Source organism: Herpailurus yagouaroundi, unplaced genomic scaffold, assembly GCF_014898765.1.
Source record: "Herpailurus yagouaroundi ecotype Mexico unplaced genomic scaffold, PumYag 67641, whole genome shotgun sequence".
In the NCBI taxonomy this organism is placed as follows: domain Eukaryota; kingdom Metazoa; phylum Chordata; class Mammalia; order Carnivora; family Felidae; genus Herpailurus; species Herpailurus yagouaroundi.
The window spans coordinates 6,451,005-6,477,009 of record NW_024420442.1 but is presented as its reverse complement, the minus strand read 5'-3'; the positions used below and the strand labels follow the sequence as shown (position 1 = coordinate 6,477,009).

The 26,005-nt window shown below is 37.5% G+C and overlaps 1 protein-coding gene across 13 annotated transcripts in view; it reads left to right on the top strand.

The window, feature by feature from the left end:
- Positions 1-26,005, top strand: part of THOC2 (THO complex subunit 2) — a 120,309-nt gene that overhangs the window by 74,732 nt on the left and 19,572 nt on the right. For 7 of the 13 annotated variants that reach the window (XM_040467946.1, XM_040467941.1, XM_040467948.1 and 4 more), the window contains 17 exons: positions 7,495-7,591; positions 8,181-8,274; positions 8,692-8,772; positions 10,362-10,458; positions 12,643-12,760; positions 13,250-13,429; positions 14,451-14,615; positions 18,788-19,063; positions 20,102-20,243; positions 20,699-20,856; positions 21,774-21,902; positions 22,498-22,629; positions 22,722-22,906; positions 23,398-23,576; positions 23,844-23,946; positions 24,863-25,293; positions 25,500-25,558. In XM_040467946.1, coding sequence (XP_040323880.1) covers positions 7,495-7,591; positions 8,181-8,274; positions 8,692-8,772; positions 10,362-10,458; positions 12,643-12,760; positions 13,250-13,429; positions 14,451-14,615; positions 18,788-19,063; positions 20,102-20,243; positions 20,699-20,856; positions 21,774-21,902; positions 22,498-22,629; positions 22,722-22,906; positions 23,398-23,576; positions 23,844-23,946; positions 24,863-25,293; positions 25,500-25,558 — 2,626 coding nt within the window. The remainder of the gene's footprint in view (positions 1-7,494; positions 7,592-8,180; positions 8,275-8,691; positions 8,773-10,361; positions 10,459-12,642; positions 12,761-13,249; positions 13,430-14,450; positions 14,616-18,787; positions 19,064-20,101; positions 20,244-20,698; positions 20,857-21,773; positions 21,903-22,497; positions 22,630-22,721; positions 22,907-23,397; positions 23,577-23,843; positions 23,947-24,862; positions 25,294-25,499; positions 25,559-26,005) is intronic. The other 6 variants (XM_040467950.1, XM_040467947.1, XM_040467949.1 and 3 more) reach the window with 3 other exon arrangements.

Sequence of the window (26,005 nt, the reverse complement as noted above, 5' to 3'; positions counted from 1 at the left end):
TGTCATTAAAAACATAAGAGTGATGTTATTTTACCTTGGTAAACTGAAATTTAATCATCAACATCATATACTTCAGATTAGAGTTGGTTTGTATACTAAATACACTGCTATATTGCAAGTGTTTTCAGCAAGGCTATTGATTGTCGTTTCTTTTATGTTTGTGCAGCGGTATGGTTATTCTGATTTAAAATAGTTCACTCTCTAGTTTAACTAGATCCAACAGTATGCAATGATAGTGTTTGTGCCCAGTGATATCGTCCCTGGCTACAGTCTGCTGGGGAAACAAGTGTGTGCACAATCACAATCAGATCTAATAGTTGCTGTTATATAGTATGTATAATGTTCTTTGAGAAGATAGAGAAGAGAGTGAATTATTTCACCCTTGGGAAGTTGGGGAAGGCATGGAAGGAGATACTAGAATTGGTCCTTCCAAAAGAGTTCGGTCTTAAGATTTCCCCAAGTAGAGTTTCTAGCTTAACAACAGCAGCTAAGCTAATGTTTATGGAGCCATTAATATTTGTGTGTGAGGCCCTGCACTATGTGCTTTATAGGGATTATTTAATAATACAGTTGACCCTTGAACAACATTGGTTTGAACTATGCAGGTTCACTTATATGTGGATTGTTTTTTCAGTAAATATATTGGAAAATTTTTTGGAGATTTGGAACAACTTACAAATCACATAACGTAGAAATATTGAAAAAGTTAAGAAAAAGGTATGTCTTTAATGCATAAAATATGACTAGTAGATACTAGTCTTTTATCGTTTGCTACCATAGAATATACACAAATCTATTATAAAAAGTTAAAATTTATCAAAACTTATATGTATACTTAACAGACCATACATGGTGCCATTTGTAGTTAAGAGACATGTAAACGAATGTAAAGATTTAGTATTAAGTCATAACTGCATAAAACTAACTATAGTACCTAGTGTACCATTGTAATAATTTCGTAGCCACCTCCTGTTGCTATGCAGTGAGCTCAAGTGTTGTGAGTACCCGCTTAAAACACTGTGTGGTGCTAATCATCTCTGAGCAGTTTCTCTCTCCAGTAAATTGCGTTATTGCCATAAAAAGTGATGTCTCATGGTTCTTATGTATTTTTCGTGCTTATTGCAATATCATAAGCCTTAAATGACAGCCTGGGACCCATATGAATTGCCTCTAGTGCTGCCAGAAGTGCTCCCAAGTGGAGCAGAGTCATGACATTACAAGAAAAAATTGCTTAATGTGTACCATAGATTGAGGTCTGTGGCTCAGGTACCCGCCATTTCAAGATAAATGAATCCAGCCTAAGGACTGTTTAAAAAAATTTTTTTAAAATGTTTATTCATTTCTGAGAGAGAGAGAGAAAGAGAAAGGGAGGGGCAGACAGAGAGGGAGACACAGAATCTGAAGCAGGCTCCAGACTCTGAGCTGTCAGCACAGGGCCCGATGTGGGGCTCGAACCCACAAACTATGAGATCATGACTGAGCCGAAGTCAAATGCTTAACTGACTGAGCCACCCAGGCATCCCTAAGGATCGTTGTTTAAAAAAAAAGGTGCGGCGGGGTGGGGGGGGGGTAATTCATGAAGCCATTGCTACAGCTATATGAGCAGATGTGAAAAATTTGTACTTTTTGTGAAATATTTTTTGATCTTGTATTGAAAATGCAGCTGTTTTTATGGGTGCAGGATTACCATAAGGAAGAAATATGTATAGACTCTAATATTTGAGAAAATGCCAAGTCATTTTGTGATCTAGGAAAGTGAAGGATCTGAAGCTGGAGAATTTATTGCCAGCAAAGGATGGTTTGATAATTTTAGAGATGTTTGGCTTAAAAAAATGTCAAGATAACAGGAGAAGTGGTTTCTGCTGACCAAGAGGCAGAAAGTAGATGAGTTCCCAGACGCCTTTAAGAAAATCACTGAGGGACACCTGGGTGGCTCAGTCAGTTAAGCATCTGACTCTTGACTTCGGCTCAGGTCATGATATCATTGTTCGTGAGTTTGAGCCCCGCATGGGGCTCTGTGCTGACAGCGTGGATCCTCCCTTTCCCTCTGCCCCTTCCCCATTTGCTCTCTAGTTCTCTCTCAAAAAATAAATAAAGTTAAACTCAAAAAAAAAAAAAAATCATGGAGAAGGGATATCTGTCTAAACAGTTTTTTTTTTTTTTTAACTTTTTAATGTTTATCTTTGAGAGAGAGCGAGCGAGCATGAGCAAGGGAGAGGCAGAGATAGAGGGAGACACAGAATCCAAAGTAGGCTCCAGGCACTGAACTGTCAATACAGAGCCCAATGCGGGGCTTGAACTCACAAACCACGAGATCATGACCTGAGCTGAAGTTGGATGCTTAACTGACTGAACCACCCAGGCGACCCCTGAACAGGTTTTTAATGCAGACAAAAGTTACCCTATTCTGGAAAATAAAGCCACAAAAGACCTTAAGGAAGAGGCGCAAGTACCAGGATTCAAGGCAGGAAGTGATAGGCTAACTCTACTGTTTTGTGCAAATGCAGTTAGGTTTATGATCTAGAGTGCCCTTATCTATAAAGCTGCTAGCACTTGAGCCTCGAAGGGAAAAGATAAACATCAAGTGCCAGTCTTTTGGTTGTACAACAAGAAGGCCTGGACAACAGCCTCTTTTTCTGGATTGAATCCAATCTTTTCAGTTGATTGGTTGAATCAATCAATTGATTCAGATCAACTGGTTCAGTTGATTCAGTTGATCAGGGCTTTGTCCCAGAAGTTGGGAAATACCTTGCAGTAAGACTGACTTTTAAAGTTCTTTTAACAGGGGTGCCTGGATGGCTCAGTTGGTTGGGCGTCTGACTTCGGCTTGGGTCATGATCTCATAGTTCATGGTTTCAAGCCCTGCATCCGGCTCTCTGCTGTCAGCGCAGAGCCTGGAGCCTGCTTCAGATTCTGTGTCTCCCTCTCTCTCTGCCCCTCCCCTGTTAGTTCTCGTTCTCTCTCTCTCTCTCTCCCTCTCTCTCTCTCTCTCTCTCTCTGTCTCTCAAAAATAAATAATAATAAAAAAATTTAAAGGTCTTTTCATATTGGACAGTGCCCTTGGCCACCCAGAACCCCATGAATTCAACACCAGAGGTGCCAAAATGGTCTACTTGCCCTCAAACACAGTGTCTCTAGTTCAGCCTCTAAATCAGGGGGTCATAAGGACCGTTAAGACTCATTACACACAGTACTTTATGGAAAGGATTGTGAACACTATGAAAGAGAACCCCAATAGAACATTATGAAATTCTGGAAGAATTAATTACACCATTGAAGATGCCATGATTGTTGCAGAAAAGCTGTAAAAGCTATCAAGTCCAAAATAATGAATTCTGATGGGGGAGGGGGGGAACTGTGTCCAGATGTTGTATATGACTTCACAGGATTTATGACAGAACCAGTCAAGGAAATCATGAAAGAGATTGTGGATATGGCAAAAAAGGTTGGGAGTAAATGGTTTCAAGATCTGGATTTTTCAGAAATTCAAGAGCTATTAGACACTACATAGCAGATGACTTGATGGAGATGAGTGCTTCTGAATGAATGCAAGATGAAGAAAAAGATGTAGAAGAAGCAGTGACAGAAAACAGATTGACCTTAGACAGTCTGGCAGAAGGTTCTGATTATTCAAGACTGCTTCTGACTTCTCTTATGACATGGACCCTTCTATGATATGGGCACTGAACCTAAAGCAAATAGTGGGAGAAGAATGGGTATCACATTGAAACATTTTTAAAGTGGAAAAGCAAAAGAGTCAGGCAAATTACCATGTACTTCCATAAAGTAACACTGAGTGTGCCTGCCTCAGCTGCCTCCCTTCCACCCCCTCCGCCTCTTCCACCCTGCCATCCCTGAGACAGCAAGAACGGCAACCATTCCTCTTTCTCCTCCTCTTCGGCCTACTCAGTGCGAAGGCAGCGAGAATGAAGACTTCATGATGATCCACTTCCACTAATAATCATCCTGTGATACAGTTAAGAAACTTACCTGTTGTGTTTGTGTGTGTCTCTGTATGAAAATCTAACCCTGTGGGAAGAACTATAAGAGATGTTTTTCTGTCCTCATCATGTAGGACATTGTGTGCAAGACTTGTATGGAAGTGGATAGGCTGTCCTTACGTAGGCATTCGGTGAATGATATTTAACAACATTAATAAAGTGTTCGTTTACTTACTGGTTTACAACTTTGCTTTCAAAGAATTGTTATTACTGTAGTATGCCTTTCTGTTGTAATTGGACAAACTGCATATCAGCCTATCATCACAGGTAAGTGGTTTTCTAAATAAATGTAACAGTGTTTCCAATACTGTATTATGAATATGAGTGTAATGCTATATGCCATTAAAATTTTATAACGATTCATTCATTAGTCTATAGGCTAGGCTACCATGAAGCAATTGTATCGATTATACTAGGCTGTCATAAAACCAATCATATTGCTGCTGTTTCATTATCAGTGTATGAATCATTATACCTGTGAATGAATATGAATTTCTTTTCCACATTATCTTTTCATTTTTGATGTCTAGTGTTAGTACCTACATCTACAGTGTTTTATATCATATAAGATAATACTGATGTAGGTACTGACAGACTGTTCACCTTGTAAATAGATGATGTAAACTTAACAGTATTGATAAATACAGTACTGTAATTGTTTCCCTTATGATTTTCTTAATAGCGTTTTCTTTAGTTTATTGTAAGAATACAGTGTGTAATACACAGAATATGTGTTAATCGGCTCTTTATGTTATATTGGTAAGGCTTCTGGTCAACAGTAGGCTATTATTCGTAGTTAAGGTTTGGGGGAGTTAAAAATTATACACAGATTTTCAACAGTTGGGGGTTATTGCCCCTAATCTCCATGTTGTTCAAGGGTCAACTGTATATTAGATCTTACCAAATCTCTTGAATCTGTCTCTTCCACTCTGTACTGCCACTATAACTCATTTCTTTTATCTGGAGTATTATGGTGCCTTGTATTTATTGTTTCTTCAAGATCCCTTGGTGACTAACCATTGCCTGCAGATTACGATATGTCAACCTTTATGGTGTGGTGATGTGAGACATCTTTTGTGATCTGTCCCTCCCCATTTCCAACCTCTTTCCCTGCCAATTCTACCTCCAACCGTACTGAGTCCAGTTAAGTTTCCCTCAGTGTGCTGTGGTCCTCTTTATCTTTGCATATGTTTTTCGTTTCTTTTGTTGGTACACGTTTTTCCTCCCTAACTGGTGACCTCATCCTTGGAGGGTGGGCTCCAGTGTTAACCATCTCATGAAGCCTTCCGTAGCACATACTGCCAAGCACAATCGACTGTTCTTTATTTGCACCACCACTGTCCCATATGCATGTGATGCTGTCATACCACTGAGATACATGGCTAGGATTATTTGCCTTTTATATAATTATCTAATCTTCTGAATAGTTTATACATGCACATTGTTTAAATTTCAATAAATACAAAAAGGTAGATAGTAAGAAGTCTCACACCCTACCCCCCATCCACTCAGTCCTCCTAAAGGAAAAAAGGAGCCACTGTTTACTTTCTCATTTATTCTTCCAGATATTTTTATGTGTATACAGGTGAATACAAAGATACTGTTCTCCCTTTTTGTACTATTGATAGCATATAATTAGTACTGTTCTGTAATTTGCTGTACTTGTTAGAGAATGTAAAATGTAAAAAATAGGTTGACTCTGTCTCCCCAGCTGGACTAAGCTTGAGAGCAGGAGCTATTATTCATCCTTGTATTCCTAGTGCTTAGCTCTTTGCCTGTCATAGAAGACATTAATAAGAATGAATTGATTAATAAAAATATTTATCACAGAAGGATATGTGTAGAATTTTTAATGTACTTGGGTTTTTGTTGTATTTGTTAGTTGTAACTATTTCACCAGGCTTGAACAATATGATTTTGGTATTGATTGAAGTTTGTATGTTGGGAAGGGAATATATTAATTTATTACTTGCAGAATTTCACAAATTTTGATTACTGTTTAAAAAATGAATTTGCTGTAAGGCATTCAGTAATTCATTCCACACATGCTCACTGATTGTGTTCCATATGCCAGACACCGTGCGTGGTAGCTTGAGGGGGAGACAAAATCAAGAATCTGTTCCTTTTATTTTTATTTTTATTTTTATTTTTATTTTTATTTTTTTTTCTCTCCAGGGTGGAGGCAGAAGGGAATGGGATAAAAAGTATAGAGAAGAAGGGTTTGCTTTGGCAGTAGGATGACCACTTGAAATAGTAGGCTCAGAAGTAAGGACAGGTCTTAGTAAGTTTGAAGGTGGAGCAGAGTATAGCCAAAGTTTAAAACTTGACAGATCTCTCTTCTGTGGGGGAAAAGGGAAACTGGGCCATGGAGAATGGGAAAGGGAAGCAGTTGATGATGAAATAATTTTGATTGATGGGTCAGTTTTGTCATAAGAAACTTCTTAATTAAGTTTGTTACTTCCAGAATTGTTCCATTCTTTGAACTATCAACTGAATTCATTATTTGCTTCATCATACTGTATTTTCATTCTAGAAAGCTTTCAGTTGTCAGCTTTTAAAGTTCCTAGATTTGTTTTTAAACTTTATTTATTTATTTTGAGAGAGAGAAAGGAGAGAGAGCACAAACAGGGGAGGGGCAGAGAGAGAGAGAGAGAGAGAGAGAGAGAGAGAGAGAGAGAGAGGAGAGAGAGAATCCAAAGCAGGCTTCACACTCAGCACACGGCCCAACATGGGGCTTGATCCCAGGACCGTGAGATCATGACCTGAGCCGAAATCAAGAGTCAGCTGCCTAACCACTGAGCCACCAGGTGCCCCTTTAAGTTTGTAGATGTATTATGTAATGTCAGAAGAATTTAAGATGCTGTGTAATAATTTTGAGCTGTAAGCATTTCATAGATGTAAGTTTTCCAGAATGTTAGTAAAAGAATACTGAGCAGAGGAAGAATTAAAGAGGAAGAAAAGGAGTAGAATTGATTTTTCAGAAATGGTTTCCTTTCAAAAATTATTTACATGAAAACCAGAGAACTTCCTATATCAAGGAATGCGGCATTAGCTATTACTCTATTAGGGTAACTGAGACAGATGGTATGAGGTATTTCATTGCATTACACTAAATTTTGTATTTTAATCCCTGAGCTGATAAATGAGCCCATCTAAATCTAAAATAATTCTGATTTGCTACAAGAGTTTTATGTGCTTGTAGAGTACATTAGGAGTTTTTGCTTATTAGACTTACTGTAAAATGGAAATGTGTATATTACAAATGTTAAGCATCAATATAAAATCCTAATATCCTTTGGTAGAATGCCTAATCAAAATAGCCTAAGGCCTACAGTAAAGTATATGAAGAATTTGGTTGTTTACATAGATCCATTTTAGATACTTGGGAAATACCTGTTTTTTCTTTTGTTTTTATGATACAACAAAGCTGTCAACATTGTGAGGGAAATGACTTAATTAAGATGATCCGTGCCACCTTTTTCTCCTCTTGTAGGCGTCTAACCAAGGAAAATGTGAAGCCTTCTGGAAGACAAATTGGGAAATTGAGCCACAGCAATCCAACCATTTTGTTTGATTATGTATGTTTTGAGGTTAATATTGCTTTAAGGGATATTTCTTTTTGTTATCTTTAAATCAGGACAAGTGGAAATGGAATGATGAAGTTTTAAAAATGGTAGTTTTAGGGGAAAAAAATCTTTAGCAAATGAGACATCATATAATCTAAAACCAAAACAGCATAGAATATATTTAACACATTGATCTAATTTTTTGGTAATATATAACAATGCTACTGTTATAAATAATCTAATACTGTCTTATTTACCATATATTGATTTAGAGAAATATTAATAAAGAGATGCATTATATATGATTTTAGTTGTTAGAAACATTTGAATAGCATTTCATTCAAGCATAGCACTTTCATATTTAGAAAGAGATTTCTAAAAGACATTTGGCATTTATCATTCCGAAATTCAAGTTATTCCTGGAATTATTTCCTAATTGGAAAATGTAGCTTATGAAAATATTTTCTAAAGAAACGGAATAGATCTTATATAAATACAAAATAGAAGCTACTTTATTTTTAAGCATGGTTTCTTAAAAAATATAGCCATAATTTAGCACAGAACGCCTCTTTTGATGAGTCAATGCTATCTATTCTTTGCTCTTATCTTCCAGATCTTATCACAAATACAGAAGTATGATAACTTAATAACACCTGTAGTAGATTCATTGAAATACCTGACTTCATTGAATTATGATGTTTTGGCCTGTATCCTTTCAAGTGAACTAACACATAGATTTCACATTTCATAGACCTTAATGGTGAACATTTTAGTTTCATTATTTTTTTTCATTGTAAGTTCCATTAGTAGCCATATGAGGTTGATTCAGGTGGCTGATCTGAAGGTTGGCCAGCCAGGAGTTTGTGTATACGTGTCTATGTTGTATATAGGGAGAGAACAATGTTATGTTTACTAAACATCGTGATACAGGTGAAATCTGTCTTGCTTGCTGAAAGATGGAAAAGTGGCTAAAGAAGAAAAGTTGGTACTACATGGAGTGTAATTTTCAATGATTTGTAATAACTTGAAGCTAACAATTGTTTTCCAAGATGTGGTATTTTGTTGTTTTAAGGGTCTTTATTAGAGATTGTAGTGACCTAAAATTTTTCCTTAATGTATGAAAGATTGTATCATTGAAGCTTTAGCTAATCCGGAAAAGGAGAGAATGAAACATGACGACACAACCATCTCAAGCTGGCTTCAGAGTAAGTATTTTTATTTTTCCAAGGATGAAATTTCCATCTGTTGCAATTGCCATGTTATATATTCTATTACCCATGCTAAGAGCCTGTTTGTCAAGAGGTGCTGAGAATACTTAGCCACTTGGCTTGTTCTCAAGCTGGACGTCCAAGTCTTTGGCTGCGTAAGGAAGTTCATATAGTACTTATTCATTTTCCAACTCAAGAGTCCAGTATTGGCTATGAAAGAATTTGTGCAAGCATTACTGGGGAGATGAAAATTCCCTTCTATTATTTCAGTGGAATTAATCTTAAAGGAACTATTGTCTTTTCTCTCTATCCTGATGTTTCAGTCATCTTAAAAGAACAAAAACTTGTTTGTTAACAAAAAACACTACTTTTTTTTTAATTTCTTATGCTTTTGATTTCTAGCAGTGAGTTCCCTTTTCTTTCAACCTATCACGTTTGATAGCTGAATCTTGTAGTAGCTCCCCATTGCCCTTTAAAGTCTGAAATCTGGATTAAGTCATGTAAGTAAGTTCTTTTGGAATCAAGTCCTTACTCAGTGTATTAGCCTCATCTTTTGCCCCTCCCCAATGTTCTAGGTTCCATTAATACTGAACTTGTACTTTCCATGGCCTTTTTTGCACGTGTTATTGCCTCTACTTGGAATACCCTTCCATGCTGCAGCCTCATTTCCTCCACCACGTCTTCTACTTATTCGTTAGATTTCAGCTTAGAGGTCACTTTTCTTCAGAAGGCTTTCCCTATTAATGTTCCTACCCAAAGGTCAGAATTAGGTGCTCTGTTTCTGTATTCCCATGGAACCTTTTATTCATCATAGTTATGTCAGTTCACTTTTCTGTATCCCTCATTAGACTGTAAGCTCCTTGAGGGCAGGACTTGTGTTTTGTCCATTATCCTTTAGATGCTCAGCAAATAATTGTTGAAAAGGCTACAGATCACTTGATTTTTACTGGGATCTCCTCTTCTTGTCTTGACTGGGGTTTTCTCCTTACTCATGATGTGATAAGGACTATTGGTAAAAATTGGTCGTTTGTTTGCTTCTTGGTCTGGCAATGCTTTACCTGTTTGCTTGCCTCTCCACAACTAGTAGCATGTTTCTAGATAAAAAGAGATTTTTTGTGTGTGACTCAAACATTTGAGAGGCAGGTGTTTTGTTGATCATTCAAATTTACTGAGTGATCTGCAAGATTTTGTTGTGGCCTGATTAATTGTTGTGGCCCAACAGGCTCTGGAATCAGGTCGTATAGGTTTGAATCATTGTGCTACCTCATACCAACTATGTGACATGTTCCTTATTGATAGGTTGATAACAACCTGAGATGATTATTGCAAAAATTAAATGAGATAATTAACATTAAAGTACTTAGTACAGTGCTTCGCATATGTATGCTCAAGAAATATTAGCTGTTATTAATTCTAAAACTCCATTCAATGGCATCAGCAATACAAGTATTCCTAGCTCATTTTGTTTTAGAGATTGAGTTAGTTGAGAAATGGCGCTTAATATTGTGTTTTTTTTTTTTGTTTTTGTTTTTGTTTTTTGTTTTATGAACTGTTTTTTAAAAGCCCTATTTTTTTATTTCATATAGGTCTGGCTAGTTTCTGTGGTGCAGTTTTTCGTAAATATCCAATTGATCTTGCTGGTCTTCTTCAATATGTGGCTAATCAGCTAAAGGCAGGCAAAAGGTATTCATAGCAAATTATATGTAAATGAAATTCAGTAATTAGAGTACTTCTGGTGGTATTGGGATATTGAGATTGCTATTATCCTGAAAAACTGTTGGTTGTAGGCTTAAGTAGAATAGTTGCTCACTTATATATATGGAATTCTTTAATTAAAAGAAATTGTAATTTCATACATAAATACTTTTTTACACAAATGTAATATTTGGCCATATATATAATTCATTAAAAAGACAATTCATTTTGACTACCTATTAGGCTCTTGAATAAGTGGTTAGTTAATATGGTATATTGTAAATCTTCTTATGACAAGACATATTACATTATTGATTATGCTGCTGGACAGTAATTGAACTTTACATTAAGCATATGGTAGGAACATGTTTATTTTGAGGGTGTATATAGTATTTTTGAAACAATTTTTTAAAAAAATATGGACTTCAGAGATTACGTACAGCTTGCATACCTTTTGGATAACATTCTCTTTTCTTTATAAATACTGAATTTTATTGTTTTATTCTGGACCCATATCACTGCTTAGAGTTGGAATTAGTGTGTATCTTAAACCTCCTCAGCAGTAGACGGACTAGACTCGAAGAACTGGAAATTGTTCCTGAAAACTTTCTGGTAGAAAGCAAACAAAAGTTTTAAAGCTATCTGCTCTTCCACACAAGTATTACCTAAGTAATTCTTGACAGATTCTTATTTTGGATTAGAGAACACTGAAAAAAATAATTAGATTTTAGGATTTTATCAGCACATCGCACTCTGCGCATCTGTCCACCATTCCTATACATTTTACTCTTCTGTGTCTATGGGCCAGGAGAATGTAATGTTATTTTTAAGTCTATAGCTCAGTTTTCTGTACTGTGAATATAGTTTTTAATTAAAAGATAGTTTAAAGAAAAATTAAAATATTTCGTTGGTACTTGTTGCATACTAATTTGCATGGAGGGCTCTCTTGTTTTCAAAACCTATGTTTAGGGAAGGCAAGACAAGTTGAGAGAGTAAGCACTCAATAAGAATCTTCAAACACTGCCTTTTATCTATTTTTAACTTGTGTCTTGCGTATGTCTAGCTTTACGTTTGGGAACACGTCTGTATTTGTTTTGTAGGAAAGAAGGTTTCCACTTAATCTTCATTACTTAACTAATTAAAGAGGATCTTGAAAGTCATATGTTGTTATTTCCATTGATAGTCCTAAGCTTTGAGAATTAAAATGAGTAACTATTGGCACAATAACAAATGTTTTTAAGGCTGTCATCTTAGGCTCATACACTGCAACTTGGAACTTCGTTCCCTTCCTTTTTTTCTTTCTCCTATCCCTCACTCCCTCCATTCCTTCCAAGTGTGTGTGATTGTTTAGAGAGATGGCTCTATACCGTCAAATATATATATTGGCCACCTTGTACTGGAGGATAAAAAAATGCTGTGAAGAAGTGAAGGGGATTAAGAGTACACTTACCATGATGAGCACTGAGTAATGTATAGCACTGTTGAATCACTGTATGAGTAAAACTGACATAAACTGTATGTTAATTATACTTGAATTAAAAAATAAATAAACATTTAAAAATGCTATGAAGGGCTTTTGGGCCAAGTGACAAAAAATAAAAGATGAACTATAGATTAAAGTATTGAATCAGTGTTAGATTTACTAAAGTTGATAACTATGCTGTGGTTATGTAAGAGAATAATTATATTCTTGGAAATACATTCTTAGGAATTTTAGGGGTAAAATGTGCCCTTAAAAGTGATGTTACTTACTAAATAAGTTACTCTCAAATGGTTTGAAAAAATTGTGTGTGTGTGTGTGTGTGTGTGTGTGTGTATGTAGAGGGAGGGAGAGAAAACACAAACGATAAAGAGAACAGGAGTCCAAATGTTAATAGGTGAAGTCAGGGTAAAGGGTATATGGCAGTGCTTTGTACTATTTTTTATCTTTACGTACTGTCTGTACGTTTGAAATTATTCCCAAGAAAATGTTAAAGTAAATATATTACATGTCTCAAATATTGTTCAGTATAGTTCCAGAATGCAGTTTTTCCTTAAAAACCACATTAGCCCCTTTCCGTTCCATATTTACATACACGCAATTTAGGGATTCTCAGCATGTTAATTGTAATATATTGTAACTTTTATGTTTGAAGTTTCAACTCTAGACTGTTTCTTATTTTTTCTAAATAGTTTTGACCTGCTTATATTGAAAGAAGTGGTACAAAAAATGGCAGGAATAGAAATAACAGAGGAAATGACGATGGAGCAACTAGAGGCCATGACTGGTGGAGAGCAACTAAAAGCTGAGGTGAGAGTTGCTAGTTTTTTTATGGACTTTTTAAGTTCAAAATAGATGCATGCTCATACTAACGAATCCAAACAACACGTAAGTACATGAAGCCAAATGTCAAAGCCATGCATAACCCTCCTCTCATGGCTGTCCTCATCTCCCTTTTGAAAACTGTGATATACTAGTTATTTAAGCCCTTTCAAACAGCTGAAACAAAGTATAAAAGACAGCAGTGCATCTGTAAGGGAAGTAAATACCAAGTGTTCTGTGGTCCTTGATATCCTAACTGGTGTTAATCTGAACATCGTCACTCTGTTGTTGAATCTTGAAACTAGTGACTGCAATCAGCAATTGTGTCACTAAAATAAATTTCTGAAGAGAGGAAAGGAATGTAGAATAAGTTTTTAATCTTCAGGATTGTAACTGATCCTCTTCTGTGTCTTTTTCAAATCAGATAGCATGTGTTATGTACTATGCGCTGGTAAATTTATGTCTTCTCTTGTGCAGGGTGGTTATTTTGGCCAGATCAGAAACACTAAAAAATCCTCCCAGAGATTAAAAGATGCACTATTGGACCATGATCTTGCTCTTCCTCTCTGTTTGCTTATGGCTCAGCAGAGGAATGGGGTAATCTTCCAGGAAGGTGGAGAGAAACATTTGAAACTTGTGGGAAAACTCTATGATCAGGCAAGTTAAAGTGGCTTTTGTGCTTGTGTGGATTTCTTTTTTATCCTGATAGTGGAAAATATGGAATGTGGTATAATTTTCATTTATTTATTTATTTTTTGTTTTAAAATGTTTATTTTGAGAGAGAGCACACGCAGGGGAGAGGCAAAGAGAGAGGGAGAGAGAACCCTAAGCAGGCTCTGTGCTGTCAGCACAGAGCCCAACGCAGGGCTCAGTCTCAGGAACTGTGAGATCATGACCTGAGCCAAAATCAAGAGTCAGATGCATAACTGACTGAGCCACCCAGACGCCCCAGAATGCGATATAATTTTTAAAATGTCACTTGCACATCATATGAGTGTGAAACAGCTCTAATGTAAAATAGGCATTTTTGAACTAGGGGGTATTTCTGTGCAAATTATGGTATTTAAGAGAAGGCTCTAGGAAACGTAATCATATGTATAAGATTTTTAATTTAAGTAGTTAACTTCAAGTTATTTGCTCTCATATCTTTTCCTGATCTCTGGAAATCTGGAAATTCAGTCAGAACAAAGTAGATGTGATGTTTATAAAATATTTCTGTAAATATTAGGCACCAAAACCTGTGATTAGCCTACAAGATGTGTTTACCACCAACTGTATTACAAGGGAAAAAAGAGATCACATATATTTTATAAATGAAGTTTTCCTCTTTTAAGGGCAAGGAAATTCTGTATACGTAAAACTGTTGTTTTATGTGATGTAGGGGAAGTATATTCTACTAAAAGTGACAAAATAATAGCTTGGAACTTGAGACCTGGTTGAACATTAAAGCCTTAGGTTGATGAACTTTTCAGGGCCTTGGTATCTTTTGTGGTAATATGATTACATGATGATGTTTATAGATTGTCTTTAAAGTTCTTCTAAGTTGTAAAATTTGAATTCTTTATTGTTAATCAAAATATTGTTAAAATGACCTGTTGTAATCATTTTGGAAAATGTTTATGTCGGTTTTGTAAAGTGGTAGCACATTTGTGTTTTTTGTCTTATTTTTTAAATTTAGTGTCATGATACCCTGGTACAGTTTGGTGGGTTTTTAGCATCTAATCTAAGCACAGAAGATTATATAAAGCGAGTGCCTTCAATTGATGTGCTCTGTAATGAATTTCATACACCCCATGATGCAGCATTTTTCCTGTCTAGGCCAATGTATGCACACCACATTTCGGTAAGTGTAAGTGTCTTTGCTGCCATTCAAGAATGATTCCAAAGTAGTTCTTAACTATAAATGTGTTTTAGTTTGAAATAGATATAGATTACATGTCTCTTGGAGACATTTTTTAAAGTTTATTTCTTTTGAGAGAGACAGAGACTGAGTACAAAGCGGGGAGGGGCAGAGAGAGAGGTGAGAGAAAATCCCAAACAGGCTCCACACTGCCAGCACAGAGCCCAGTGCTGGGCTCGATCCTATAAACCATGAGATTATGACCTGAGCCAAATCCAAGAGTCAGATGCTCAACCCAACTGAGCCACTCGGGTGCCCCTTGGAGAGTTATTCTTTTGTTAACGTTCATCTCTGAGAGGTGTACGATGACAATGCTCCCTCTAAATGTAAGTCTCACTGGTGCTATAATTTTACTGTTACTGTACCCCCAGTTGTCCAGGTTGATGTCGTATGGGCCCTTTAGAGCTAACTATATTGCTCAAACATTAGTGTAGATGAGCGTCACCAATGAAGCATCCTAGAAACTCGTCCTGTGTCCCCAGATTCTAATTTAGTGACTTGCATAGTACCTGGGAATTTGTTTTGTTTTTGTTTTTTAATAAGCACTGGTTGATTCTGATGCAGGAAGATATGATAATGTCATTCTGCGGAATACTCCCACGGAATACAGAGGGTACTATTTCTTCAGTTGACAATATCCCCGTCAGATAGTTGACTTGCTGTTCGTACTGCCTTGAGAGAAATAAAGAGACTAACAGAAAGACTTAACCACCCCAAACACTCTAAAAACTCTTGTAGTCTGTGTTGTGTAACTTCTCAGAAAGGGACATTCATGGTTCTTGTTTTCTTTCTCTCCCTGCTAAATGAGACGCCTAAAAAGAAAAAACGACAAAAGCAAGCCAGAGCCTTCCCAAGCAGAGTATCCCACTAGCGACTGTAAGGATGTTGGGGGAAGAGGACACTGCCCTCCCTCCTTTTCTCTCTCTGCCACCTGGACTCTTGCCTGCAAAGCAGTGACCTGGAAGGGGAATGGGCTTTTCCTTTCCCTTCGGACCATGGTCAGCCCTCTGTTTGGAAACCGTGGTACTTCTCCACTCTGACTGGAGCCCCAGTGTATTCTTCATCCTTGCGTAGGCTTGAATTCTGGCCCTTCTGTTTATTTGTTGTTGTCTGTACTGGGTAAGGCTTTTCACTCCAGATTTTGGGGAAGATCTCTGTCCTTTCTTTTAAACTAGGATCCTTCTTTGTTCCCAGTAGAAACACAGAATTGTGTAGTATAGGTGTGGAGAAAAGACGCTGAGAAATTTGGGGTCTAATTGATCATTTAATCAACCATCAGCTGTTAGTGTTTACATATCAACTGGTGCAGTGTCACACTTCCCTCTAACAACTGTTAATTGATTTAATTATCACTTTCAGCATTATGCAACAATACTGTTGCTATTTCTGCTATCTTCTCTGAAGGGAAAGGGGGACAAGGGGTAGGATTAGGCCTCTTTTTTCCCTTTAGAATCTCTCAATCCAGGAAATTGTATGCTCTTTTTGCATAGTTGTGTCTTGTGTTGTTGCCCCATCCCTCAGTAGGTCAGTCTCAGCTATGCACCAGGGGACCTGATTTCTTGAAGGACTGAGGTGGGAGAATTGCTTCATCTCAGGAATTCTGACCTGCCCTGTGCTATACTGAGAAGTGAACACACTAATCAGCGATATTGAACCCTAGCAAACAGGAACACCTGGTTGCCTGAGGTTGGCTGAACTTTTCCAGGTCAGAAAATGGAGCAGGTCATTCCTACCAATAGCTACCTCTTCTGTAGCCTGTGTAAAATATTAGGTCTTTGTCATTTAAGAGATACAAATTCTAAACTGAGAAATGTCATTTCCCCGTCAGGGTTGCAGAAGAAAACAAAGGGCCACATAGAGGTGACTATACAGACAAGTCAGGGATAAGTCTGTTACTGACAGACCACATTGGAAAGGGAGTTCTTCGGAAACCTTGGTTGCGCTAGATGGACATCCAGATTTCCCTAGAGGAGCCTTGCTTTTGCTTCTTGGGTGAGGACCTCTCTTGAAGAAACTTCGAGGAGAGGGTGTGAATGTTGGGGGACTGCCGGGTCCCTTCCGTAAATGGACTACCATCGGGCCCTCACGGGAGTGATTTAGCCGACCAAACACTGTTCAGGTTACTGGGCCAACAGGAGCTTTTTGAACAGTCGTTAGAAGTATAGCAATAACTGTGGATATCAGTTCTAGTCATGGATTTAGTGCCCCAAGTGACTTGAGATGTAGAGCTGTTATGCCTCTTTATTTGACTGAAGGTGTAAGCTTGAAGAGGGAGTTATACTGACTTCAGATGAGGAAATCTTCATCGTAGTTAAATATGAAGTACAGCTGTCTTTTCTCATCAAGCCTTTTTTTTTTTTTTTTTCTTTTTAACTAGATAGGGACTAGGTGGGTGCCTAGCAATAGTAGTGATATTCAGAACCAGACGACTGGGGAGACGGGGGCTGTCATACCACATCGTTGCCCCCTCATGCCTATAACTTAATTTTCAGTTTTAATTGTTGAGACCCACCTTGCAACACAGTTAGGAAAGAAAGGCTTTCCCCCAGTTCATGTTCTAGATCTTGCCCAAATCAGGTAGCCAAGCTATCTTGTACAGATAGTTTTAGCACTGATTATCCTACGTTTTGTTAGAACCTCAGCAGATGTCATTCCGCCTCACATAGGTTCATATTAGTTACCATCAACAGGACCTGGCCTCAGAGGTGAAAGACCCTTCCTTATCCTGGCTGTTCTCTCGGGTCTGTGATGTAATTGGGACTTCTCTCTCAAAAGTAATATTCTTTGTAATTTTGTCACCTGTGTAGTTCTCTAAAATGGGGTAACAGGAGGTAAATCTTCCACCTATAGAATAATTGTAAGATTCTCTGATTGTAATTCTCATAATTGTAAGATGCTGCTTAAGTTACCCTCTGGAACCAAGTACTTGGTATGTCTTCCGTCCGGTTAGCCTGGGGTAGAGAGGCACTCTGGAGGGAAGACAGCGGGACTGTAAGGAGCCGAGCCTCTTACCATCCACAGTCCAGCCCTGGAAGTGGAGCCTTTGATGTCTGACCTTCTGGTTCTGGGTTCCCTGTTCAGCACAAACTGTGATGATTTAAATGCTTCTTTATTTAACATAAAGAAGAAGTGAGTTTTAGATCTCCTGTTAGGTTCATCTTCAGGGATGATGCCTCATCCCAACAAAATTTTCATCCTAAAGAGACCGAAGGATAGGAGACAGTAGCAACAACACTTTGTATTCTTCTTCTTCTTCTTCTTCTTATTTTTTTGACCTTTGGTATTATACCCTATGAACTGATATGTAGTTCCTCCCATTGTACTAACAGCTTCTTTTCCTCCTACCGTTAAGAGTATGGCCTTCCTCTGACCCTCCTCCAAAATTAGGATAAACCAGTCAGGCCTTAAAAAAGCTGCAGAGCCAGTTCCTACATGCTTTAAACTCTAATCTACCATATCCCTTCATAGAAAGTCTTATTTAGCTTACCAGCAGGGTGACCAGCTCGTCCTGGTTTGCTTGGGACTGCCAGTTTTGGCACGGTACTCTTGCATCCTGGGAATCCCCTCGTTCACTGCCAAACCTGATCACTTAGGCACCCTACTTGGCAGTCTTATAGTAACTTTCTCATACCCTTTCTTAATGTTGATCGAGATTCTTAATTGACAAATTGTAACGGCCAGTAGGGGCTATGTGTAGTGATAAAACATTCTGTGCTGGTTAGCTATTACTAGTTCCATTCTGCCTCTTTACTGGTGTTAAGACCATTTACTTGGTTCCCTTGAAGATCTTAAAAGCAGGAATGGAAAACCTACATGTTTAGTCTTTGATATAGTAGTAAGAGAGAGTAGGGTGGGTGATCATGGATGGTGGAGTGGGCACACATACGCTATTTACTTAACAGGTCAGGTTTAATAAGAATCTGCTGAAAAGCTCCTAGTGAGCACACAAGATTGGAACAGCTTCCAGGGATGATTTATCTTAAAATAAATGTTGGTAAGAAATCAGAATGTTTTGACTGGTCATCTTCTGATTCTTGAGAAGGGAACATAGGTTTTTATACTTGAAAGTCAATGCTATAAATTGTGTTGTGTTTGTTTTTACATTTTATCTCCAGTCAAAGTATGATGAACTTAAAAAATCAGAAAAAGGAAGTAAACAGCAACATAAAGTTCACAAGTACATTACATCGTGTGAAATGGTGATGGCTCCTGTCCATGAAGCAGTGGTCTCCTTACATGTTTCCAAAGTCTGGGATGACATCAGCCCTCAATTCTATGCCACATTCTGGTCATTGACAATGTATGACCTTGCAGTTCCACACACCAGCTATGAACGGGAAGTCAATAAACTTAAAGTCCAGATGAAAGCAATTGATGACAATCAGGAAATGGTAGGTTTTTGTTCTAGTAGCTCAGGCACAATAATTTCATGGTATTAATTCAACATTACCCATACTTTGTATTAACTCAAGTTCCTTAAAGCTACGATCTTACTGCTATATAATATTTTCTAAGTGAGTTAGTGGTGACCTCTCAGTGGGAAGGGGCAGGGGCTTGGTGAATACATGGAGGTTATGATCACACAAAAGGTATTATGAGTTTGCTTTTTTTTTTTTTTTTTTTAACCGAAGACTATGTTAGCAACTTAAAATGATCTGTGTGACTCCCAATTACAAGAGCAGTAGGAGTTCCCAAAAGGAGAACTCTTTAGCAGAAGGCTTTGTGAAAGAGGTGAGTCTTAAGCTGGGTAGGCTTTGAAGATGGATTAGGTTTGGAAATAGGGAGGCAGATTGGCCACTTGAGAGCTCCAGCAAAGGTGTGAAGTAATTTAAGGTTTAAAGAGACCACTTTTATTCTAGTGAATGGGCTTAGTGATCAATTTGAATGGTTAGGATGGGGCCAGATTATGTAGAGCAGTGGAAGTTAGGAAAGAAGACTAATAAAAAGGAGGGCTGTATTAGATTCCTCAGCAGGGAAGTGATAATGGTAAAAATGGTACTTTAGAAAAAGCACTCTTGACAGTGGTATGAAGGATGCATTTGTTAGGGGGAAGGGGCTGGTGTTAGGCTGGAGACCAGGTAGGTGGCATTTTGGGCAATTCATTGTGAAGTACTGAGGTAGTGGGAATGCACGAGACTTTATAAGCATTTGGGATGCTGGAGTGAAGAAGGAAGAGTCAAAGATGACTCCATGCCGCAGACTAGAAGTACCAGTGCTGGAAAGGTAGCCTGTTTTGATGGGAAGACGAGAGTTTGGATTTGGTGAATGGTGGTGAATGGTGGTGAAAGCACACTCAGGTGGACTCCTCGATACCCCTGTGAAGTAATGAATATGAAGTGTCAGCATTTATCTCTTTTTGAATTTTTTAATTCAAAGAGAGGGAGGTAATGTTCCTCTAGTTAGAAAAGTATCTAACTTCTACATTGTAGCCTCCAAATAAAAAGAAAAAGGAGAAGGAGCGTTGTACTGCCCTTCAGGACAAGCTTCTTGAAGAAGAAAAGAAACAGATGGAACATGTACAGCGAGTTCTACAGAGACTGAAACTGGAGAAGGACAACTGGCTTTTAGCAAGTGAGTGGTTGGACTTGTTAAATTCCTGCTCCTGCTAAACTACAAGAGCAAACCTCTATGACTTCAGAGGTGTTGAAGTGTATTATGTTTGTATTTCAATTCAGTGTTCACTATCCCGTTCTTGGGTGATTCATTAATGCAGTGTCGACCTCACATGTTCGCTGAAGGAACTGATTTAGTTTGCTGGTGAAAGTAATTATAAACTACAATATTGGCAGCTTATCCTTCAACCTTTCTGGATGAAATCATATTTCTGGAGAAATTATAGATAGAAAAATGTCCACAGAGTGAAAATGAAAGTCTTATCCCAGGCATGACCTTTTGGTTACAAACTATAGAGTTTGTGGTTTTTTATAGCATTCTCTACACTAAAATTAATATGTTGTCATGTTTAGTGGCCTTGAGGCACTTGAGGAAGAAGTTTACCACTTAATATATTCTTCCCTTATTTTTAGAATCTACCAAAAATGAGACCATCACAAAATTTCTACAGCTGTGTATATTTCCTCGATGTATTTTTTCAGCAATTGATGCTGTTTACTGTGCTCGTTTTGTTGAATTGGTACATCAACAGAAAACTCCAAATTTTTCCACACTTCTTTGCTATGATCGAGTAAGTTCCTTTTATTGCAACCTTTAAAAAAAAAAAGTCTCACACAAAGATAGCTAAACATGATAAGCTATAGAGGTATTTATTGTGTGTGTGGTTAAAAGCATGAACTCAAGAGCCAAGTGCCTGAACTTGAATCCTAGCTCTGCTACTTTCTAGCTATATGATCTTTGGCAGGTTTTTTTTTAACCTCTCTGTGCCTCAGTTTTCTTACTGTAAAATGGGGTAGTAGTACTTGCTTCAGAACATTATTGTGAGGATTAAATGAGTCACTACACACAAGCTCTTTGAATAGTGCCTGACACGTAATAAGCACCCCTAGTTAATCTATTAACTCATAATATGGGTTTATATGTTTGTCAATAATAGGTAGAACTCTCTTCTTCATTCTTAACCTTCACCCCCTCAAAAAACAACAAAACGGCTTACACCTTTGCACACACATAAAAGCAGGGATGCTTTTCAGTATGGTCACATTTATGTAATTTTGCATCTGGCTTTTTTCTTAATAAATTACTGCATTTATGGTTTAAAAATGTAACCTATGTCACAGCATGTCAGCTGCCTTTTTATAGTTTCTATGAACCTCGCCTCTGCTTACTGTCCCCTTAACCCCAGTAATATCTATGGCTAAGTCTTTGTTGAAGAAGTTATGTTGTAATAATAATTACAGTTTTTTCCTCTGTCATTGTACATCAGCTTTTTAAAATAAAAGTTTGTTGTTGCTGTTGCTTTATGAATGTGCCATTTCCTCACAAAAGCCAAAATCTTTAAAGGTTTCTGGAATTGTGAATATAAAAGGGGAAGATATATAAACTAACCTGTTTAGTTTATTATGATTTGCTGTAACACAACCGTTTAACATTTTGGACTAATTTTGACATTGATTTGTTTTTATTTTTCAAACATTTTTCCTGTAGGTTTTCTCTGATATAATTTACACAGTTGCAAGCTGTACTGAAAATGAAGCTAGTCGATATGGGCGATTTCTTTGCTGCATGTTAGAGACTGTGACCAGGTGGCACAGTGATCGCGCCACATATGAAAAGGTATGGCTAATAAACACCCTAACATTTTACCCGTGTGTATAACAACCACTCGCAGTAATCTTTAGGTTGTTCAGTTTTGTGAGTTTAAGATTGAGTTGTAAAACAGTTTTTAAAATTTAAGCATAATTCATTCATTATTAAAAAGTGCTGTTTAAAAAAGCCATATCTCGGGGCGCCTGGGTGGCACAGTCGGTTAAGCGTCCGACTTCAGCCAGGTCACGATCTCGCGGTCCGTGAGTTCGAGCCCCACGTCGGGCTCTGGGCTGATGGCTCAGAGCCTGGAGCCTGTTTCCGATTCTGTGTCTCCCTCTCTCTCTGCCCCTCCCCCGTTCATGCTCTGTCTCTCTCTGTCCCAAAAATAAATAAAACGTTGAAAAAAAAATTAAAAAAAAAAAAAAAAAGCCATATCTCGAACTGACATGCCAAATTAATACTATCAAATAAGCTTAACATTTCTGTGAAAACTACCTATCATTCAGATCTTGTTTTTGCATGGAATCATTAAACTAGTCCTCTTAAGTTTTCAGTTCCTGCTATTTTGGGGGCAGAATTTTTCTTTAACAGCCTGTTTGGTTTTTTTTTTTTTTTTTTTAAGGAATGTGGAAATTATCCAGGATTCCTTACTATATTACGAGCAACTGGATTTGATGGTGGAAATAAAGCTGATCAATTAGACTATGAAAACTTTCGACATGTTGTGCATAAATGGCATTACAAACTAACCAAGGTAAAAAAAAAAAATTGTGTTTCTTGAAGGTGGTTTTTTTCTCTTTATACTTAATATTTTTATAATAATAGGTCTTAAAATGTTTGTTGTAGGCATCGGTACATTGCCTTGAAACAGGCGAATATACTCACATCAGGAATATTTTGATTGTGCTAACAAAAATACTTCCTTGGTACCCAAAAGTTTTGAATCTGGGTCAGGCTTTGGAAAGAAGAGTGCATAAAATCTGCCAAGAAGAAAAAGAGAAGAGGCCAGATCTATATGCATTGGCTATGGGGTAACACAATTATACTTTAATGTGATTTATGAGACTAGATGACAGAAGGATTCTGAAGACTTTAAAATGTTTTACAGTGTTGAAGTTTATCTTCTGCCTTACTTCAGGAGATTATGGGAGATTATGCGATCATGTTCCCACAGGCTGGTGAGAGTTGTCACTTCTGATTATCAGCTTCCGGTCTATACTGGATGATAATTTCAAAAGTCATATATAGTATGTCTTGGTTTGGAGGAAATGTAATTTTATCATCAGTTGATATTTGGATCTTCAATAGTGAAAAAAAGACAGTTCGAGGATCAGTTTACATTTTTATTTTTAAGAAAGCATCTGGGGCTCTCTAAAGACCTTCAGGAACTTACTGAAAATTAATATTTTTTATTCCCTGGCACCAAGTAGGGTGAATCATTTGCTAATTTTATTCTTTTAAACTCCATGTTTGTACTTTTTGATTTGTATTTGTATATTTAAACACTTTGTGCGACTTTCAGCTACTCTGGGCAGTTGAAAAGTAGAAAGTCATACATGATACCTGAAAATGAGTTTCATCACAAAGACCCCCCTCCGAGGAATGCAGTTGCCAGTGTACAAAATGGGCCTGGTGGTGGGCCTTCTTCTTCGTCGATAGGAAGTGCATCCAAATCGGACGAAAGCAGTACTGAGGAGACTGGTATGCTTATTTGTAGAAGTTTATAAGTGATACATTTCGTTTGAACAAACTAAGGTGTTTTATATCACGTGACAAGTAAAATGCTGGCTTAGTATTATTTTTTATTCCCTAGGTAGGAGTATGTAACTATCAAGACTATCAAGAAGTAATTAGCCCTTTGTTTCTTTAGAAAGAATGAATTAGAATTCATCTCTAATCATTTTGCTGTGAAATTGTACTTTATTTACAATTAGGGACTTGTCAAATAAAACCTTACCTTTCTTTCAGATAAATCAAGGGAGAGATCTCAGTGTGGTGTGAAAGCTGTTAATAAAGCTTCTAGTGCCACACCAAAAGGGAATTCAAGCAATGGAAACAGTGGCTCTAACAGGTAGGAATGCTGTGCTGTATGTCACAGTTCTGAATTCTTACATGATTAATCTCATTAGCCATGAATGAAAGAGGGTGGTAGTTGAATACTATGAAAGTCATTTATGTTGGACTTTTGAATTTTTTGAGTACCCCTAATTTGATGATGTGCGTAACCATCCTCCATATGTTTTCTATAATGCCAAGACTGACATTGTTTCCCCTGCTGAGTTACGCAGGTGAAGGTAGGTAGTGAAGTTAAAAAAAAAACATTTTAGTATTGGGATGCCTGGGTGGCTCAGTCTCTTAAGAGTCTGACTTCAGCTCAGGTCATGATCTCGTAGTTCGTGAGTTTGAGCCCTGCTTCAGGCTCTGTGCTGACAGCTCAGAGCCTGGAGCTTGCTTTGGATTCTGTGTCTCTCTCGCTCTGCCTTTCCCCCGCTTGTGCTCTCTCCCTCCCCACCCCCACCCCCCCCCCCCAATAAATAAACATTAAAAAAAATTAAAAGAAAAACCTTTTAGGATTGAGTACTTGCTATGGGCATTCTGGGTAAGGATAATTAACATAAAAGAAGCCTACACTGATTTAGACCAGGGATCCATCCAGCCAAGTAATCCAGTTCCTGATAGTAGCACCCTTGGTTGGTTTGTGGGATAAGTTTTGGCTAACCTTGTAATCCTCAGAGGTTATGAACATATACAGAAAAGGGCCTGCCATCAGTTTAATCATTCTTTTTAATATGCTGTTCATGAATTTGGTCATTTATTATTTATTGGATAAAGAAGTACTTCCTTTTTATTTGTCTTAAAGTTGTTTAGTTTTCAAAGGGCTACTCTTAGTTCTCTTATTTTTGAAGTCCATAGGAAACCCTTCATGATTTATATAACATGGAGTGTGTTTCTTGACTATCTTAAAATCTCATGTTTTTATTCTTAAGCAGCAAAGCTGTTAAAGAAAATGACAAAGAAAAAGGGAAAGAGAAAGAAAAAGAGAAAAAAGAAAAGACTCCAGCTACTACTCCAGAGGCCAGGGTACTTGGTAAAGATGGTAAAGAAAAACCGAAGGAAGAGCGGCCAAATAAAGATGAAAAAGCAAGAGAGACGAAGGAAAGAACACCTAAGTCTGACAAAGAGAAAGAAAAATTCAAGAAGGAAGAAAAAGCTAAAGATGAGAAATTCAAAACCACTGTCCCCAGCATAGAATCAAAATCAACTCAAGAAAAGGAAAGAGAGAAGGAGCCATCCAGAGAAAGAGATATAGCAAAGGAAATGAAATCAAAGGAAAATGCTAAAGGAGGAGAAAAACCACCAGTTTCTGGGTCCTTGAAGTCACCTGTTCCCCGATCAGATGTTGCAGAGCCTGAAAGGGGCAAGTTTGCCTTTGTTTATATTTGTTTACTTTTGGTTCTTGTTAATGTGTAATAGTTGGTTCTTGTTTTCTTGTTCTGGCAAGTTATCTAGGGACTTTACTCGGGGGAACTAATACTTGATGACCTTAAAAGTTGGTGATTTTTCTTAAGTGGTTGGAAAAAAAGTAGAAATCTTACTGTGACCTTTTTCTTTTTGTGCTAACAGAACAAAAACGCCGCAAAATTGATACCCACCCTTCTCCATCGCATTCCTCAACAGTAAAGGTTAGTATAGCCTGAGGAAGGCAGCGTCCATGTTAGGCTCACCTGGTTGGAATACGTGTCCTGACTTCCTTCAAGTCTTGTGCCAAGTATTCACTGGAGCCACTGGAGGTTTTATATTGCATTAGAAAATGAATTTTTTACATATTGGTGGACTGATATTTTTTCCTATTGAGTATTTTTATTATAAAAATATTAAAACTTCAAGGACCTAGCACTAATTTTGTAGTGTTGCAAAGTGCAAGAGAAATTTTACCCAGAAGTGCCTCACTGCTTTAAGCAGTCATTTTTGGAGCGCAATGGTAGCTACAAGCAAATGAATCTTTTCGGCAGAATGAAGCCTATTTTTCAGCATAAATATTGAAGAATATATAGCAGTGAAGACTTCCTGGATGATACAGGATAAACAAGATACCTCTGAATTCATCAAGCTTCTTGATGAGCATCATA